Genomic DNA, 17,565 nt, shown 5'->3' with positions numbered 1-17,565 from the left:
GGAGCTTGCATGGACACAGTTTTTCATCAGGTTTCCATAACTACCCAGCCATTTTTCTTCACTGTTATCTTTAAAGGGGCAGGGCACTGTGGATGACACTGTTACGGGAACGGAGTGCTGTGGAGGCCACAGTTAAGGGGGCAGGCTGCTGTGGAGGTCATAGTTAAGGGGACGGTACGCTATGGAGGTCAGTGTTAAGGGTCGGGGTGTTGCGGAGGTCACATTTTAAGGGAACGGAGCGCTGTGAAGGTTACTGTTAAGGGGGCAGGTTATTGTGGAAATCACTGTTAAGGAGACAGGGTACTGTGGAGGTCACTAATAAAGGGGTGGCCACTGTGGAGGTCATTGTTAAAGGGGCGGGCACTGTGGAGGTTACTGTTAACGGGGCAGGGGACTGTGGAGGTCACTATTAAAGGGGCAGCTGCTGTGGAGGTCACTGTTAAGGGTACTGTGGAAGTCACAGTTAAGGGAACAGGGCGCTGTGGAGGTCTCTGTTAAGGGGGCAGGGAATAGTGGAGATCAATGTTAAGAAAGCAGGGTTCTGTTGAGGTCACTGTTAAGGGGGAAGGGCACAGTGGAGGTCACTGTTAAGGGGGAAGGGCACTGTGGAGGTCACTGTTAAGGGATAGGGTGCTGAGGAGGTCACTGTTAAAGGGGTGGGGCAGTGTGAGGGGATCACTTTTAAGGGGACGCGACTATGTGGAGGTCACAGTTAAGGGGGAGGGGTACTGTTGAGGTCAATGTTAAGGGGCGGGGCCCTGTAGAGGTCACTGTTGAGATGTAGATTACTGTGGAGGGTCACTGTTAAGTGGGCGGGCCGCTGTGGAAGTCTTTGTTAGAGGGGTGAATGGGGTGCTGTGGTGGTCACATTTTAAAAGGCCCAGGCACTGTGGGGGGGAAGGGGTCACTGTAAAGGGATGGGGTGCTGTTGAGGTCAGTTTTATGGGGGACACTGTCAATATCTTTTAACCTCACACAAAACCATTAAATGAAATAGTGGAAATATACCCATGCGGAGCCAGGTCATCCTGCTGGTATATTATATCGTTGATGAAGAAAGCAGCAGCTAGAGCTTCAATGTGGTGTGGTTGCCAGTGGGTAATACTTTTACCTGAGGTCCAAAGGTGGGACACATTGTTTTTAAACTCAATATTCATAGAAAACGCACTTTTTTAGAATGTATGACTGTTATTCTTTTTATTTTTGGTAGTACTAAACCATTGAAAGCTAAATACAAAATAGTGCCCTTCCTTAGCAGTCAAAAAATTATTAAACCTCCTAAATAAAAAGTCATCTATTGTCAGTTTAGTGCTGTTGTCATGGTATCTGCAAGGTAAACCTCATTATAATAGTAGGTGTAGAATGACATATCAATTGTTCTATTGATGGGCATTTCACTGATTATTCTAATGTGTGATGCTCTATTTGAGTCCCTCACCCCCTTCCCAGTCTGGCTGGAGTTTTCAATGAATAAGGTTCAGCTAACTTATATAGAGTTTTTCTTCAGAATGGTGGCAAAAGGAAACTCAAGGCTGGTCAAATGGAGAAGTCAGTGTCGATTACATCCAGAATTTAGGCATTTTAAATACTGTGATACAGGACCCGAATGGAGCCTCTGATGTACCTGTGAAGTCACCCTTACTAAAAAAACAACAGGTGACAGGCCTCTGTAACTGATAACTGATACCCCTTCTCCACCGCTGTTTCCAAACTCCAGTTTAACTAATATACATTGTAGGTTATGAGTAGAGATGAGCGAATCGAATTTGATGAAGTGGAATTCGATCCGAATTTCAGGAAAAATTCGATTTGCATTTTCTAGCGTACTTAGTTCAGGGAGAGACGTCAGCAGGCGCTAGGAAAAGTGCTAGGAAAGACTTGAAAACTTTTATTTTGCTGAATAGAAGTTCAGGGAAAGAGCATTAGAAGTGTAGGGAAAGAATAGGGAAGAATTATTCCACAGTATTTAAGCAGAACAGGATTCAGTAGGAGAGGTTACAGCCTGGGTAATAGAAACAATCCTATTACACCTTGCTGCACTGACTGCGGATCCAAATTTCCATTATACTGCTGCTTTCAGGTTTGCAATTGATGATACCTCTGTAATTCCAGCAAACCTTGCTTGTTATTGGGGTGCAAGTGCTGTGTGATACAGCCATTAACAGGGTGTATTACTAGGAAATATTTGTACGTCTTATTAGCCCTTGTACGGTGCAGTTATTTGTTCTAAAGCATTTTTTGGCGTGTATTTGCTATTAAGCGGTGCAGTTATATGTTCTAAAGCCTTTTTTGGGGTGTATTAGTGGGAAAAAAAGGGGCTTATTAGCCGTTCAGCAGTGCAGTTATATGTTCGTTCGAAAGCCTTTTTTAGGGTGTATTAGTGCAAAAAAAAAAAGGGCTTATTATTGTGTGGTGAAGTGAGAAAATTACAGACTTTTTTGGGTTGTATTAATTTCATTTTTATTTATTTGATCTAACAGTATGTCAGGCAGAGAAGTAGCAAGCCCTGCACCGGGCAGGGGCAGAGACCTAAATGTTTCTGGCTCAGGCACAGGTCGCAGCAGAGTAAGGGGTCGTGGCAGCAGGGGTCACTTCGAGAGGCCTGAGCTGCTTTTGTCATCTAGCGGCTGTGTCTTGACCAGCAACCCAGCGGTTGTTGAATGATTGACTCGGTCATACACTTCGTCCCAAGTGACATCAGACACCCCCAGCCAAGAGTCAGTGGGTTCGTCAGACACAATCCTTAGTTGGCATGGCCCTATGCCCTCAACTGTCTTCAACCTGCCTCTGTCCTTTTCTGTTTTCCAGCCAGAGAAATATTATATGCTGTGGGCTCGGCTCCACTATACAGCGAGGACGAGCTACTAGAGGACAGTCAGTAGCTACTGCCCAGCCAAGATCTGGAGGAGACATCCGCCGCTTCCTCCGGCAGGCGGGCATGTAGTGATGAGGAGAGTGGTGTGGGAGCTGGTGTTGCGAACGGTCAGGCTCCTGGCTCAGAGACTGTTGAGGAGGACATCAGTAACGTGCAGACAGTACTCGATGATGTATCCGATCGCAAATGGGAGCCGGATGACGAAGGGGCAGTGGGGCCATAGTTACCCCAAGGAGAACTCGCCTGTCCACCCAAAATGTGGAGAAACTGACCTTTGTCAAAATGAATCAGGTGTGGATCAGCCAGGATTTCCCCCCACCAATGCCTGATGCATCATATTAGATCATCCATGCTGCCTCACCCAAACCTTGACAAAAAAGACTGGTTTCTTCTGGCTACCTGCCTCAGATACTATTCTGATGCTGCCACCCGCCTGATTTCACACATCTGGTGCCAAGTGCTCCTTCTTACACCCACCATCGTCAGCGGGTACTGCCATTGCCACCCACCTCCCCACTCTGTCACTGGGTCACTTTGTGGTCTCCTGATGCTGCTGCCACCTCACCACTCAGGTCTCCCCATGCTGATGTTGCCACCTCCACACTATGTCATTGTGCCACTCTGTGGCCTCCTCGTGCTGATGTCACCTTGCCAGTCTGTGACCTCCTCATGCTGCTGCTGCCAACTCCACACAGTCATTGTGCCACTCTGTGGCATCCTCATGCTGCTTCCACCTCCACACTATGTCACTATGCCAGTCTGTGGTCTCCTCATGCTGCTGCTGCCACCTCCACACTGTTATTGTGCCACTCTGTGGTCTCCTCATGCTGCTGCCACCTTCACACTATTTCACCTTGCCACTCTGTGGTCTCCTCATGCTGCTTCCAACTCACAACTGTCTCTGGGCTACTCTATGGTCTCCTCATGCTGCTGCTGCCGCCACCTACACACTCTCTCATTGTGCCACTCTCTGGTCTCCTCATGCTGCTGCCACCTCCACACTATGTCACCTCGCCACTCTGTGGTCTCCTTATGCTGCTGTTTCCTCAACACTGGGTCACTCTGTGGTCTCCTCATGCTGCTGTCAACTCACAACTCTGGGCCACTCTGTGGTCTCCTCATGCTGCTGCTGCCACCTCCACACTCTGTCATTGTGCCACTCTGTGGTCTCCTCATGCTGCTGCTGCTGCTGCCACCTCCACACTCTGTCATTGTGCCACTCTGTGGCCTCTTCATGCTGCTGCTGTTTCTGCCACCTCCACACTATGTCACCTTGCCAGTCTGTGGCCTCCTCATGCTGCTGCTAACTCATCACTATGTCACTGGGCCTTTCCGTGGCTTCCTCATGCTGCTGCTACCTCAACACTATGTAAATGGGCCACTCTGTCGTCTCCTCATGCTGCTGCTACCGCCACCTCCTCACTATGTCACTGGGCCATTCTGTGGTCTCCTCATTCTTCTGCTACCTCAACACTATGTCATTGGGCCACTCTGTGGACTTCTCAAGCTGTTTTCCCACCCTCTCCCACTCCATGACTGGGCCACAATTTTGCTTTTTTGGCCTGGTTGATATCATCACTTATCTGACCCTTCTTCTGATCTGTCATAAGGAAGGAAAAATGACACACACAACGGATCCGGTCTGTGTAGCAGCTGTAAGGCCTGTAGGGTCCCATCAGAATTAGCCTATGATTTGGTAGCCAAAAGCAGAAGTGGGTAAAAAACACAGAAGACATGCAAATATTCCATTCATGTGTCATCTCTGTTTTGGATCCACTTCTGTTTTGTTTTTTTGCTTTAGAAATACTGATGGATTACTGACCAAATGCTGACTGAATGAAGGCGGATGCTCAACAGCCAGGATCCAATTTTTGGGGGATTATTGTTCTGACAGTTCAGAGGAAGGACAAAATAATCAGTGACGTCAACACAAACTTACTGCTGACACCCCCTCCACTCTGTCAGGGGGGCTCTACTTGTATAAGCATTTCTGTAGACATCTATGAGGAATCAAATGAAAAAAATGGTGTGGTGTTAAACAGGCAGGAAGTGCTCAAACCCATATGCAGTTGTGCAGTCCTAACACTCACCTACCTGAGCCGTATGGGCAATACCAGGAGCCAGTGGGCAAATTACAGGAACGTAAAGGTCCGACTCACAGATAACTCACCAGTTACCTCCAGCATGAAACCATGCTAGCAATGGAAGGAGGGAGGAGTCTGCGAGTCCCACTCAAGACTGGCTGATATGGCCCAGACCTTGCAGGTGCACCTAAATGTAGCCTGTGGATGGAAAACATTTAATTTAATATAGAGTTTATACACCTCCAGGTATCTCTATATGAAAAAAATGGTGTGGTGTTAAACAGGCAGGAAGTGCTTAAACCCACATGCAGTTGTGCATATATAAACAGGGGAGCAAATCCTGCACTTGTGGCCCATTGCTAAAGGCGATCCCCAGCAAAAATGCATACAGTGGAGGATGCCCGCGGTGGACCACAATAGACATCCTACACAAGATAGCAATTATGTGGATGTGATAATCAATATAACAATATAATAATAGCAAAGACAGGTGCACTCTGCAGACTTACTAAGCCCTCAAACTGATGATTAAATTTAGAGATTAGCCAACATGTCCCACTAGGGGGACATGTCTGAGCCCGAGCACCATGCCAAGGTTTCTCAAGTAGCTTGGGTCCTAACACTCACCTACCTGAGCCATATGGGCAATACCAGGAGCCAGTGGGCAAATTACAGGAGCGTAAAGGTCCGACTCACAGACAACTCACCAGTTACCTCCAGCATGAAACCATGCTAGCAATGGGAGGAGGGAGGAGTCTGCGAGTCCCACTCAAGACTGGCTGATATGGCCGATGCCTCGCAAGTGCACCTAAATGTAGCCTGTGGATTGAAAACAGGCTAATTTAAAATGGAGTTTATACACCTCCAGGTATCTCTATATGAAAACAAATGAAAAAAATGGTGTGGTGTTAAACAGGCAGGAAGTAGGGGAGCAAATCCTGCACTTGTGGCCCGTTGCAAATGGCAATCCTCAGCAAAAATGCATACAGTGGAGGATGCACGCGGCGGACCACAAGTACCACAATAGACATCCTACACAATATAGCAATTATGTGGATGTGATAATTAATATTATCATAAGTTTGAGGGCTTAGTAAGTCTGCAGAGTGCACCTGTCTTTGCTATTATTATATTGTTATATTGGTTATTGCCCATACGGCTCAGGTAGGTGAGTGTTAGGACCCAAGCTACTTGAGAAACCTTGGCGTGGTGCTCGGGCTCAGACATGTCCCCCTAGTGGGACATGTTGGCTAATCTCTCAATTTTATCATCAGTTTGAGGGCTTAGTAAGTCTGCAGAGTGCACCTGTCTTTGCAATCTATGTGGCATCAGCTGACAGTGTAAAAAGAGTGCGCTCTTTCACGCCACAGTAGGATATTGAGCCTCTGCACGGATCTTTATACCTGGCGCTAACATCGACCTGTAAGGCCGAGTTGACACTTGAGTTATTTGGTCAGTTTTGGCTCCATAACTGCCCAAATAAGTGAACTGTGCAGTGATTCTAAGAGCGACGCCTGTTATGTGCGTCATACTGACTCACATATTTTTTCACTACCACAGCAGACTCGTGTTCTACACCACTATACAGGCTCTCTGCAGCCAGGAAATAGCTGTTTTTTAATGAGATTCGCCGTAACTAAATTTGGATCGAAGTGAATTTTTACAGGAAATTAGTCAAACCGCCTGAATCTAATTTTTTAGAAATTCGCTCATCTCTAGTTATAAGCAATATAAACTAATGGAACAGTTACTAATATAGAGAAACTGTCATACAGACTTTATCCCTGTCATTATATATTGTTTATTAGGGTTTGGGTGCAGTTCACCCAAAATTGCAAATGGACGTGTACTTAAGAATGGAAAGTATTACAACCCAGAAGAACATGGACATGCCTTCTCAACATCAGACAAGATACAAGTTGAGTGTGATGAGGGCTTTGAATTGGTTGGAAAAAGCAGCAGCAAGTGCACTTTTGGTTTATTTAAATACTATTGGTCACCTGAACTTCCGACATGCGAAAGGTGAGATTTTTTGCTAATCTGAATTTCTATAATAACCTTTAGTAGTAACAAGTTTGTAAGAGAAATATTCTGGGAATTTTAAGAAAAAAAAATTGAGAGATGGATAGATATGAGATAGATAGATAGCACTGAGCACAGCACTGAACATGAGCTCCTGAGTTTTCATCACTTTATACCTTGTAATGAGCAAATTTTAAGACAAAATCTGGGAAATATCGACTCTATGGGATACAGAATCAAGCAGCTCTAAAGCTCTTCATGAAAAAAGAAAAACTTATGGATTTTAAAGGACAAAACAAGATTTTTGATAAGAGGACAGACAGCAATTAACAGGACAAACTACAAACAACAAGCACCATCATCATCCAGAGTCCAGAGAACTGAGCAACCATAGGTAAGAGCTCCTGCTCCAACACCAAAACCCCCACAACCTCACTAGAAACTGCTAGAGACCAAACTTCATAGAAATAAGGATATTATTTAAGAAATGGAAAACCACAATTTGAAACAAGGAATGTCCAGCAATGTAGATGAGGAAAAGAGCTCAGCCAGCAGGGGATCAGACATCCCTGAGATAACATACTCAGAAGGGCTGAGGAGCACTCAAGCAAGAAAAGCTGTAAAAGATGCCATCATTAGGCAGAGTCCAGAGACCCTCTATGCTGATTTCACTTCTAAGGAGCCACAGAGGAGGAAAACAGACGCAGTGTTCTTCACTGAGAAGCCATCTGCCTGGCACACAGCCTTCTGCAGACATTATATTAACATATCAAAGTGCGACATCAACAGGGGCCGACAGATCAGCATAAAGGAAACAGGGGATGAGGAGGACACTGTACTCACCATAAATCTATACAACACCGGCACCATCATGATACAAGGCAATGAGGACAACTTAACACAGTTTGAAAGAACCTTTCCTCATATCAAAAACCTGGCCCAAAAAAAGAAAAACCAGAGACAAGTCCCAAAGACCCCCCTGAGACTTTAGGTGAGGATGCTTCCCACCCAACACCCGGCATTCTCAGAGACTGTTTATCTCAATTAGAAAGAGACTTTGTTCAATTCAAGGAAGAACTTCAAAGAAACCGAAGTGGCAAAAATGCAAATGACAAAGCACTTAATGAAATAAAAAAAACTCAAATGTGAATTTACAGCAGCTCTGGGAGAAATGCAATGTAAACTGCATGCCCTACAACAAGAAAATAGAAAGCTACAAGATATAACAGATCTAAAGACGCAGATACATAATCAGGAATGGGGGGTCAGGGAAGAGCACAGACACAATGACAACCAGCATCCAGAACTTTATATCAAAGATCCGTAACACATTAACAACACCAGAAATGAATGTAACCACACCAACCAATAGCGGATTGCTACTCCCGGAGACAGAGCCAACAATTATTAGAACCCCAAGCACAAATCAACATGAAGACCCAGTAACAGGACCGAACAGCACCCAGAAAACCTTCACGAAACAGCAAGTGGCCCGTAATCCCCAATGTCCGGATGCAGTACTAATCATAGACTCCAATGGGAAATACCTGAACATTATTATTATTTATTATTAAAGCGCCATTCATTCCATAGCGCTGTACATATGAGAAAAGGTATACATACATAATACAGACAATTGCACTAATCATAAACAAGACAAGTTACAAACTGGTACAGAAGGAGAGAGGGCCCTGCCCATGAGGGCTTACAATCTACATGGTATGGGAGGACACAGTAGGTGCGGGTGAAGTTGGTCATGGCGGTATAGAGGCAGCAGAGTCACTGGTTGTAGGCTTGTCTGAAGAGGTGGGTTTTCAGGTTTCTTTTGAAGGGTTCCACTGTAGGTGAGAGTCTGATATGCTGGGGTAGCTAGTTCCAGAATATGGGGGATTCACGGGAGAAATCTTGGAGTCAATTGTGGGAAGAGGCGATAAGAGGAAAGGAGAGAAGGAGGTCTTGTGAGGATCAGAGAGTGCGTGTGGGGATGTATCGGGAAAGTAGCTCAGAGATGTAGGGAGGGGACAGGTTATGGATGGCCTTGTATGTATTTGTTAGTACTTAGAACATGAGGCGGCTTTTCCCAAAAGTATGTGTTAAATTTTTTTATTGTGCAATGATCGAACAAGTCACAGCAGTTATTAACGATCCACACTTCACCAATTGAACTAATATCATCATACATACGGGTACAAACAACCTTCAAGACTATCAGCAGCAGATCGCGGAACAGCTGACCCAGCTGGCAAAAAATGCACAACAGAAGTTCCCGGCCAGTAAAATAATAGTGTCATCCCTGCTGCCCAGAAAGGATGTGCCCAACGATACCATCCAAACCATTAACACTGAACTAGCAGCTAAGATCAGCTCTATGCCAAACGTCACCCTGGCACAACTCCCCGCCATCAACCGCCTTCATCTATATGACGGCAAACACCTCAATAAGAAAGGAGTCAGCCTCCTGGCCAAAGAAATGAAGGACATTATACTAAACAGAACCCCCGGGCCTAGACCCTACACAGGCCAATTTGGAGACAACAGGGAAAGTCCACTGACAACACAAAGACCTCAAGTATCAAACGCCACACCACAAACAGGAAACAAGGCCCTGTACCCCAACATGGTTCCCCAGAGGCAAAAACCATGGAGGAAACCACCCACCTCACACAGAGAAATACAGAGCAGAGACCTAGACGAGATAAAAAATCTGCTCAAAACTTTATGTAGAACATTCAAGTGACTGGACAACACAAGCATTATCTATCATACCAGAACCAGTTAGATCCCCAGCTCGTCCTATGAAACCCGCTCTTGACAAGGTAAAAGGACCAGCTATGACATCCTTAATAATCAGCAGCTGGAACATCCAAGGTCTGAACGCGTCAGCCTTTAGATGTAAAGTAAATTATCCAGACTTCACCCAGAGTTTGAGAAACATCGACATTCAAATCCTTCTAGAAACATGGACTAAGGTAGAGAGCAAGTCCCTGGCGCCCACTGGATACAGGGAAATCTCTGTCCCGGCGCTAAAAAATAAAAACACTAAACTTGGCCACTGTTCGGGAGGAATACTAGTGTGGTATAAAGTGGAGCTCCATGAGCAGATCAGACCAGTGAAACGGGGAAACAGTAATATCTGGATCAGAATAGACCGCTCCATCCTCACCTCCCAGTCTGACATTTATCTCTGTGCGGCCTACATACCACCACCTGAGTCCCACTACTACAACCCAGAATACTTTGAGATCCTTAAAAGGGAAGCCGCCCACTATCAAACCCTGGGCAAAGTTCTTATCATGGGAGACCTCAATGCCAGAACAGGCAAGGAAAGAGACTACCTGACCACAGATGGAAACATCTATATATATGGAGCACAGACCGACAGCGACAGCTCAGTACATACAGAGAGAAACAGTTACGACAGCAAGGTAAATAAAAGTGGCAAAAAACTGTTGAATCTTTGCCGAAGCCTAGGACTCCACATCCTCGACGGTCGCACCAAGGGAGACTCTCTAGGAAGTACTACATTAAACTCCCATGTGGGTAGCAGCGTAGTGGACTACGCCATCACAGACATAGACCCCGCAAACATTGGGGCCATCATAGTCAGCCCACAATCGCACTTGTCTTATCACAACCAAACATCCCTATATATTAAGTCCACAAACAAACCACCAGGACAAATACCTCAGCAGGCGGAGCTCTTCACACTACCTCCATCTTATAAGTGGTCCAAGACATCGGCTCAGAGATATGAAGAGGTGCACAATAAACCAGAAATCCAAGGGATGCTCTACTACTTCAACAGCAAGGTTTGAGATAAACCCAAAAGGAGTCAAACAAGCTGTAAGAGATCTTAATAATATATTTTACACCATGGCAGAAATGGCTGACCTGAAAAAGTATAGCCACCTGAATCAAAAAGTAAACCCCAACACTTGGTTTAATGAGGAGTGCAGAACTGTACGGAAAACCTTAAGATCAGCCTCAAATAAAAAGCATAGAGAGCCCAACAACACCAACCTTCCGCAAAAAAACAAGGAAATTACTCTGTGTGCATTCCGTTTCAGTATGCATGGCCGTTCCACAAAAAAGATAGAACATGTCCTATTCTAGTCCGTTTTACAGACAAGGATAGGCATTGTTACAATGGATCCACAAAAAAAAAAAAAACAGATGCAATACGGATGTCACACGGACGACATCTGTACTTTTTGTGGACCGCAAAATACATACAGTTGTGTGCATGAGCCCTTAAAGAGAATCTGTCACCTCCTTTATGCTTCCCTTAGGGCAGTCCAGCCTTGTCTGTGTTATATATGTCTATAATGTAGTTTCTAAGAAATGCTGTCCGATAGGAATCCTCATATTCTTGATCTGTGGTAGTAGCCCCGTCAACCCTTTGATGATAGGTAGCTTTCTCCCTATGCACAGTAAAATGGAGAAAGTCATCAATCATTTGTGGGGCTGTCCCCACAGCTTATGACCACAAAGTCTCCTTCCTCACAGTGGATGCCAGCGCAGCTAATAAGCCATACATTTTTCAGGAACTACATCATAGACATCGCTGGAGAGGGCAACATAAAGGGGTGATGGATTTTTTTTTTGTATAGTACTAGATACCATTTCAGATTGCTTAGTTTAGAGGAAATGTTGGCAATGACAGCAGAGATCTCATGCAAGCCTACCCTCCATCTGGTACCCAATTATATCCAACTGGTGGTCATGTTTAGGGAAAGGGGATAACATGATGATATTGTAATATATAAAAAAGGCCTATACCCCGTCCCATTTAAAGTTACTCCCTGATTTTCTAATCTGTAGATCCTTCGGAGATAATATTATGATATATATTGTTTCAGGGCCATACCATAAAGTTTATCAATTCCTTATTCAGAAAAATAAAATGTAGTCAGTAATAGGCAGCCGTTTACGTCAAGGTCTTCTTTGCAGGTGGTGTGACTCTTTTCTACAAATCTACTATCATACATGAATGGAGCATTAATTCTGCCTTTCCTAATGTCTGTCATTTTCTTTTAGGTGGGGACACTTGGGAACATCATCCTGGTAACCAGTGATGTGAAATAAAATAAACTGCAGTATGAAACAGAAAAGTAGACTGTGTCTTAATTATTAGCCTGGAACCTGAATTACTGAAAGGGGTTCTGCTCTCTGGAAAAGCTCCCTTAATAATAAGCTAATCAGTGTCCCCTGTTGTTTAAAGGTGTATTCCAGTAGGTAAAAGTTAGCCCCTATTCGCTTGTTGCGAATGTGCGCAGCCACTCTATTCATTTCTATAGGAATTTCATCCGAAGTCGATTAGCTCATCCCTAGTTAAGATCCATCAGTATTTCACCAAAAGGTCGTAATGTAACACAGGACGTACAGAGCTACTGCTGACTTCATTGCAACACCTGATGAAGGGTTTTTACAACCCAAAACGTGGAACTAATGAACTCAATATTACTGTGCATTTTGGAATATTGTTGAAAGTAATCCAGATCAGGGTGGTGACAAGAAAACAATAATCTCATAACAATAAATATAGGGGGCACACTACAAATGGAAAGGAGTGCATTAACGGTTCAAATATAATACTCAACACCCAAAAAAGCCACAAGGCCCAGAGAACCGTAATGATATGCACATCCATAAAATGTAAAAATCAATAAAGCAACTTTATTAGACTATATAGACATACAGACATTTTAAAAATTGTATACAATGAACCATGTGCTGGAAAAAATTAAACCAAACACAAACACAGCATCCAAAGTCCACAGATAAGGACACAACATGTATAGTCCAAGACAGCTTCCTCAGGGGTAATAATGACTAATAATAGAGTATAATAGCCTGAGTAAAAAAGAGAAAGACAGACAGTGGTGTGCTCGCCAAGGCCGTGCGCTGCGCCTGCGCAAGATGGCCGCGAACCGGAAGTGTCATGAGACATGTGACCAGAAAAAGGAAATGCACATTTTCGAAATGGAATGCACATGCGTTCCATTTAGAGCACAATTGCACTTTGAAATAATGCAATAAAAACACTGGTAAAGCAGATCTAGCTTATACCAAATAATAAAACAGACATGATTAACACACTGAAATAGGTCCACAATGATAGAATATCAATATATGAAATCAATCCTTAAGTAGAAACATGATTATAATATACTATCATGATTAAACTAATGACAATAAAGATTTCATGATTATCCGTAAATTAATGTCAAAATGTAATATATAAATTATACAATAATTAATGATTTAAAGCATAAATTTGCTTTAAATGTGCATGTGCTCATCATGGAACATGCCCGCACCCCAAATGACAGAAAGCGCAAGACCTCAGAAGGATAGAAGAAAAAAAAAGGGTGGAAGAAAATAAAATTTATTTTAGAGAAAATTTTATAAAAAAGTTTGTCAGTCATGAAATGAACATAATTAATACAACACCATATCATCAACCAGTGTAATCAATTTCACTCATAATTATGTTAAGTGAATATAAAAAAATGAATATAAAAGGTGAGATAAGGGAAAGATAATATTCTATACTATGATTTAGTGGCCAAAAAATACTATAAATAATAACTCATAAATCTATATTATCAGTATACAAATGATGAATTATATATTTAAATTCTTATACCACCATAAATTACCTTCAAAAATACCCAAAAATTCATACATAAAAATGCTACACGGAAAGGAACCTGGGACGCCAGGAGCCAACACTAGAAAGGAGAAAAAAAATAGAATAAAAGGAAAAGAGAGATAACAAAAAAGAAAATAGGAAATATATAAATAATATAACATAATATTAGAATACTGTAATTTGCATACAATATATAGAGGACAGCTGAAGATCTGTATGTCTATGTAGTCTAATAAAATTGCTTTATTGATTTTACACTTTAAGAAAACAACAATCACCTTTTATATGCTGTAGGAATTTGAGAAATGATTTGATAAAGGGACGGTTTACAGCACAGACTCCTGAGAACTGGTATCGGGATTATTCACGAAGATGCATTCAGTGCAGATTTTGCACTCACTCAAATAATAAAAGGTACCTTAATTTAGGGGACTGTAAGACTGATATGAAGTTTATTTATGACATGTCAGCTGTTAAACTACAACTCCCAGCATACTCCATTCAGTTCTATGAGAGTTTTGAGAACAGTGAAGCAAGTATACGTGCTGAGATATGTAGTTTCACAACAGCTGGAGTGCGGGCCCCTGGTGTAAGTTATAACTCCTATGGCTGTGGCCTCTTGTTCATTGGAACAACCCTCTAACCCAAGTGTTCACAGCTAAACTGTTCAGTACTGCTGAATAATGACCTGCACACGGCTGCTGCTTATAAAGGTGTCACAGAGAGATAGGGGAGCAGAAGCTCCTGTTCTCTGCGTGTTGTGTAGAGGAGACATCATAGCAGCTAGTTTCCACCCAATAGCTCAGGGAAAATGGACAACTAGGCCTCATGCACACAACTCCATTTTGTATCTGTGGCTGATCCCATTCATTTCTACCGGTCCATTTCAATGTGTCCACTCCACAATTTATAGAACATGTCCTATTCTTGTCCATGTTGCAGACAACAACAGTCATTTCTAGTAATGGGAGTGAGAAAGATGTGGATTACACATGGAAGACGTCTGTATTTTGTAGATCTGTGGTTTGTAGACCACGATACAGACACAGTTGTGTGCATGAGGCCTTAGTGATGGGGCATGCAGAGGAGAAAACTGAAAAAAACAACCATATAATGGCCAGAGATAGTGCTATTCCTCATGTATACACGTGACAGCTTATTCTGAAAACCAATCGAATGACAGGTACGCTTTCATCTAAAACTCAATCAAGGGGGTAGAACCACAGTCAGGTTTCTGCATGCAGTTTCAGGAGTGGATCATAGAAGGAAAGAAAAAAGGACAGATACAACTTTGCCTCCATTTTTGAATTCACTCTTGGTTTTGGATTTTAAAACTGCATGCAGAAACCTGACCGTGTGGCCATACCCCAAGAATGCTTGGTTTGAATGATGGTAACAACCTTTAGTAATTATTTTTGAACTATAGTGTTTTTCCTGTGCCGATTGTCTACTTTGGCATTGCCAACAATGTATCTGCTGTAAATTGATTGCATTATAAAAGTGAAGTTGCTTTGAATATAAGCAGACAGGGTTTAGGGAGCTGAAGCTTTGATGAATATTCGGAGCAAGCAAAATGTCTGTGGACTATGTTCCTCCTCGTTCTGTGGCTTTAGTAAAATAGGCAGTTTAGCATAATTGGTGAATACTGCTGAATTTCTTTATTGAATGGTATCATTGGTTCTTGCCCCCCATCAATACGGCCGAGTCTCTTGAATAAGAGCCAGTACTGCCCCTGAGGCATTGATGAGGTACTAGAACCCCTAAAACACAGCTGTTGTACAGATGGATTTATGGTTTGGCCTGATAGGAGCTAATTTGCATACGGTTTTCCCATGAAGCACTGTCTCCATACACCCCTGAGCATCTTTTAGGACTGCCAGTACACCCCCAAGGAAAAGCAGAAACCATTTTAGCTACAGATTGTTTATTAAGGTAAGTTACATTACAATGATCGCTAGATGGATACAATAAAAAGGACCTTCAGATATCGGTTAACCCCTTCAGGAATGAAAATATTTTATGAAGCAATAACATCATCAGGTTATTGCTGAAACTATCCTCAGGATAGGTCAGCAATATCAGATCGACGGGGGTTGCGGTGTTTGTGCTTCCTCTTGAATGTTTACCTGCACACTGTCTTGTAGCGGTGGGGCAGTGTAATTACAACGGCTCGTCCCATTCACTAGAGCTATAAACCCTCCAAACAGCTGATCGCCAGAGCCGCCGATCTGATATTGCTGACACAGAATAACAGGACCAAAAAGCCTTAATTTCATTTTCGTGATTTTGAACTCATTTAGGGGTCAGATTTTCATTAATGAAAGGGTTAGCCACACAGATTCACCAGAAATTGTGCGTAGCCAGCTGCAAAATAAATACAAGTTTCCTCTCCTTTAGCCCTTGCTAACACAGTGCGATAGTGCAGCTTTTTATGGGATATCAAAACCAGTCTAATTTTGCAGTTTTTTGCATTTTTTCTTATGTCAGAACGTTCTGTGAATTATGAAATGCACTACAAAGCGTTTTTTTTCCCTTTTTTTATTGGCAATTTTTGCATTGTACGTTTTTAGACAACCGCAGCAGTGTTTTTACCATACCAGAAAAAATGCCTGGGACATCTGATTTAAAAAAGAAATGTGAAAAAGCAGTAAAACATATGGTACTTTTTGTGGAAAAAAAAAAGATAAACCTGTGTGAAAAAATCCTAAGGGTTTATCAAATTTTTTAAATGCATTTTATGCCATTTTTGTAAATGGCAATTGTCAGGTTTTTATTTTTTTAATACAATAGAAAAAGTAACTGACAAAAAAAACTAGTGTAAATACCCTCAGGATGAGCACACACTTTAATGGCCTTTTTGTGCACTTTTGCATTTCTAGTGGCGTTTTTGTACCTGCAGTTTTTGGTGCATTTTTTTTTTGTGGTAAAAATGCCAGCTCCAAATGTTAGCTAAAGTTCTTTCAGAAATATAAAACGCAGGAGACAAGGGATTTTTTACGTCTGCCGTTTATTTAAAAAGCAGCATGTTCAAGCTTTTGACATGTCCTCTGGTGATGTGACACTTCTATAGGGGTAAAAACACCAGAATATTCTTTGTTGTTGTTTAGAATTTTGTATATAAAAATAAATAAATAAATAATTGAGAAACCGAAAAAATGCCAGAAAATCATTATAGATCCAATCAAGGTTTTAGCTGTAATAGAAAAAAAAACTGAAAAACGCACTGTGTGAACAAGCCCTTAAACAGTTTTTATACATTTCCTCTTACTTCAAATGCATTGCAGATTCACTTATTAAGGGCCCATTCAGATGGCCGTAGTGGTTTGCGGATCCGCAAAACACGGATCCCGGCTGTGTGCGTTCTGCAATTTGCGGACCACACATGGCTGCAACCATAATAGAAAATGCCTATTCTTGTCTGCGATTGCGGACAAAAATAGGACATGTTCTATATTTTCTGCAGGGTCGCGGAACATAACCACGGATGCGGACAGCACACGGTGTACTGTCCGCATCTTTTGCGACCCCATTGAAATGAATGGGTCCGCACCCGTTCCGCCAAATTGCGGAACGGATGCGGACTCATTCATACGGCTGCCTGAATGAGCCCTTACTGATATAACAAATTTACAGTAGACAATCAATAAACAGTTGTATAATGCTGATGTATCTTACGTTTATAGGAGCAGCTTACTTTCCTCTGCATACATTAATACCATAAGAAGTAGATTCCTGCTGTTTGTTGGCAATAATAAGCGATGCAGCATAAGTGGAGGCAGCAAATTAAAAGACAATTACCAATATCTGTGTAAATGAAACCATTCTGTTTCCTAAATCAGGTTCTTCAGAAATGATCGCAAGCAACCGGTCATAGAATGTGAGCAGGACTGGTTGCCTTCACTTGCAGAGCTGCCTAGGGGCCTCACCAC

General features: G+C 42.6%; 1 protein-coding gene across 1 annotated transcript in view; it reads left to right on the top strand.

The window, feature by feature from the left end:
- Positions 1–12,078, top strand: part of LOC120995066 (C4b-binding protein alpha chain-like) — a 128,058-nt gene extending 115,980 nt beyond the window's left edge. Inside the window, exons 9-10 of the mRNA XM_040424043.1 lie at positions 6,768–6,981; positions 12,019–12,078. Coding sequence (XP_040279977.1) covers positions 6,768–6,981; positions 12,019–12,049 — 245 coding nt within the window. The 3' untranslated portion in view covers positions 12,050–12,078. The remainder of the gene's footprint in view (positions 1–6,767; positions 6,982–12,018) is intronic.
- Positions 12,079–17,565: the final 5,487 nt, after the last annotated feature.

The sequence above is a fragment of the Bufo bufo genome, chromosome 3 (genome assembly GCF_905171765.1).
Source record: "Bufo bufo chromosome 3, aBufBuf1.1, whole genome shotgun sequence".
NCBI lineage: Eukaryota > Metazoa > Chordata > Amphibia > Anura > Bufonidae > Bufo > Bufo bufo.
The sequence above is the reverse complement of the archived record's forward strand: the minus strand, read 5'-3'. Positions and strand labels throughout refer to the sequence as shown.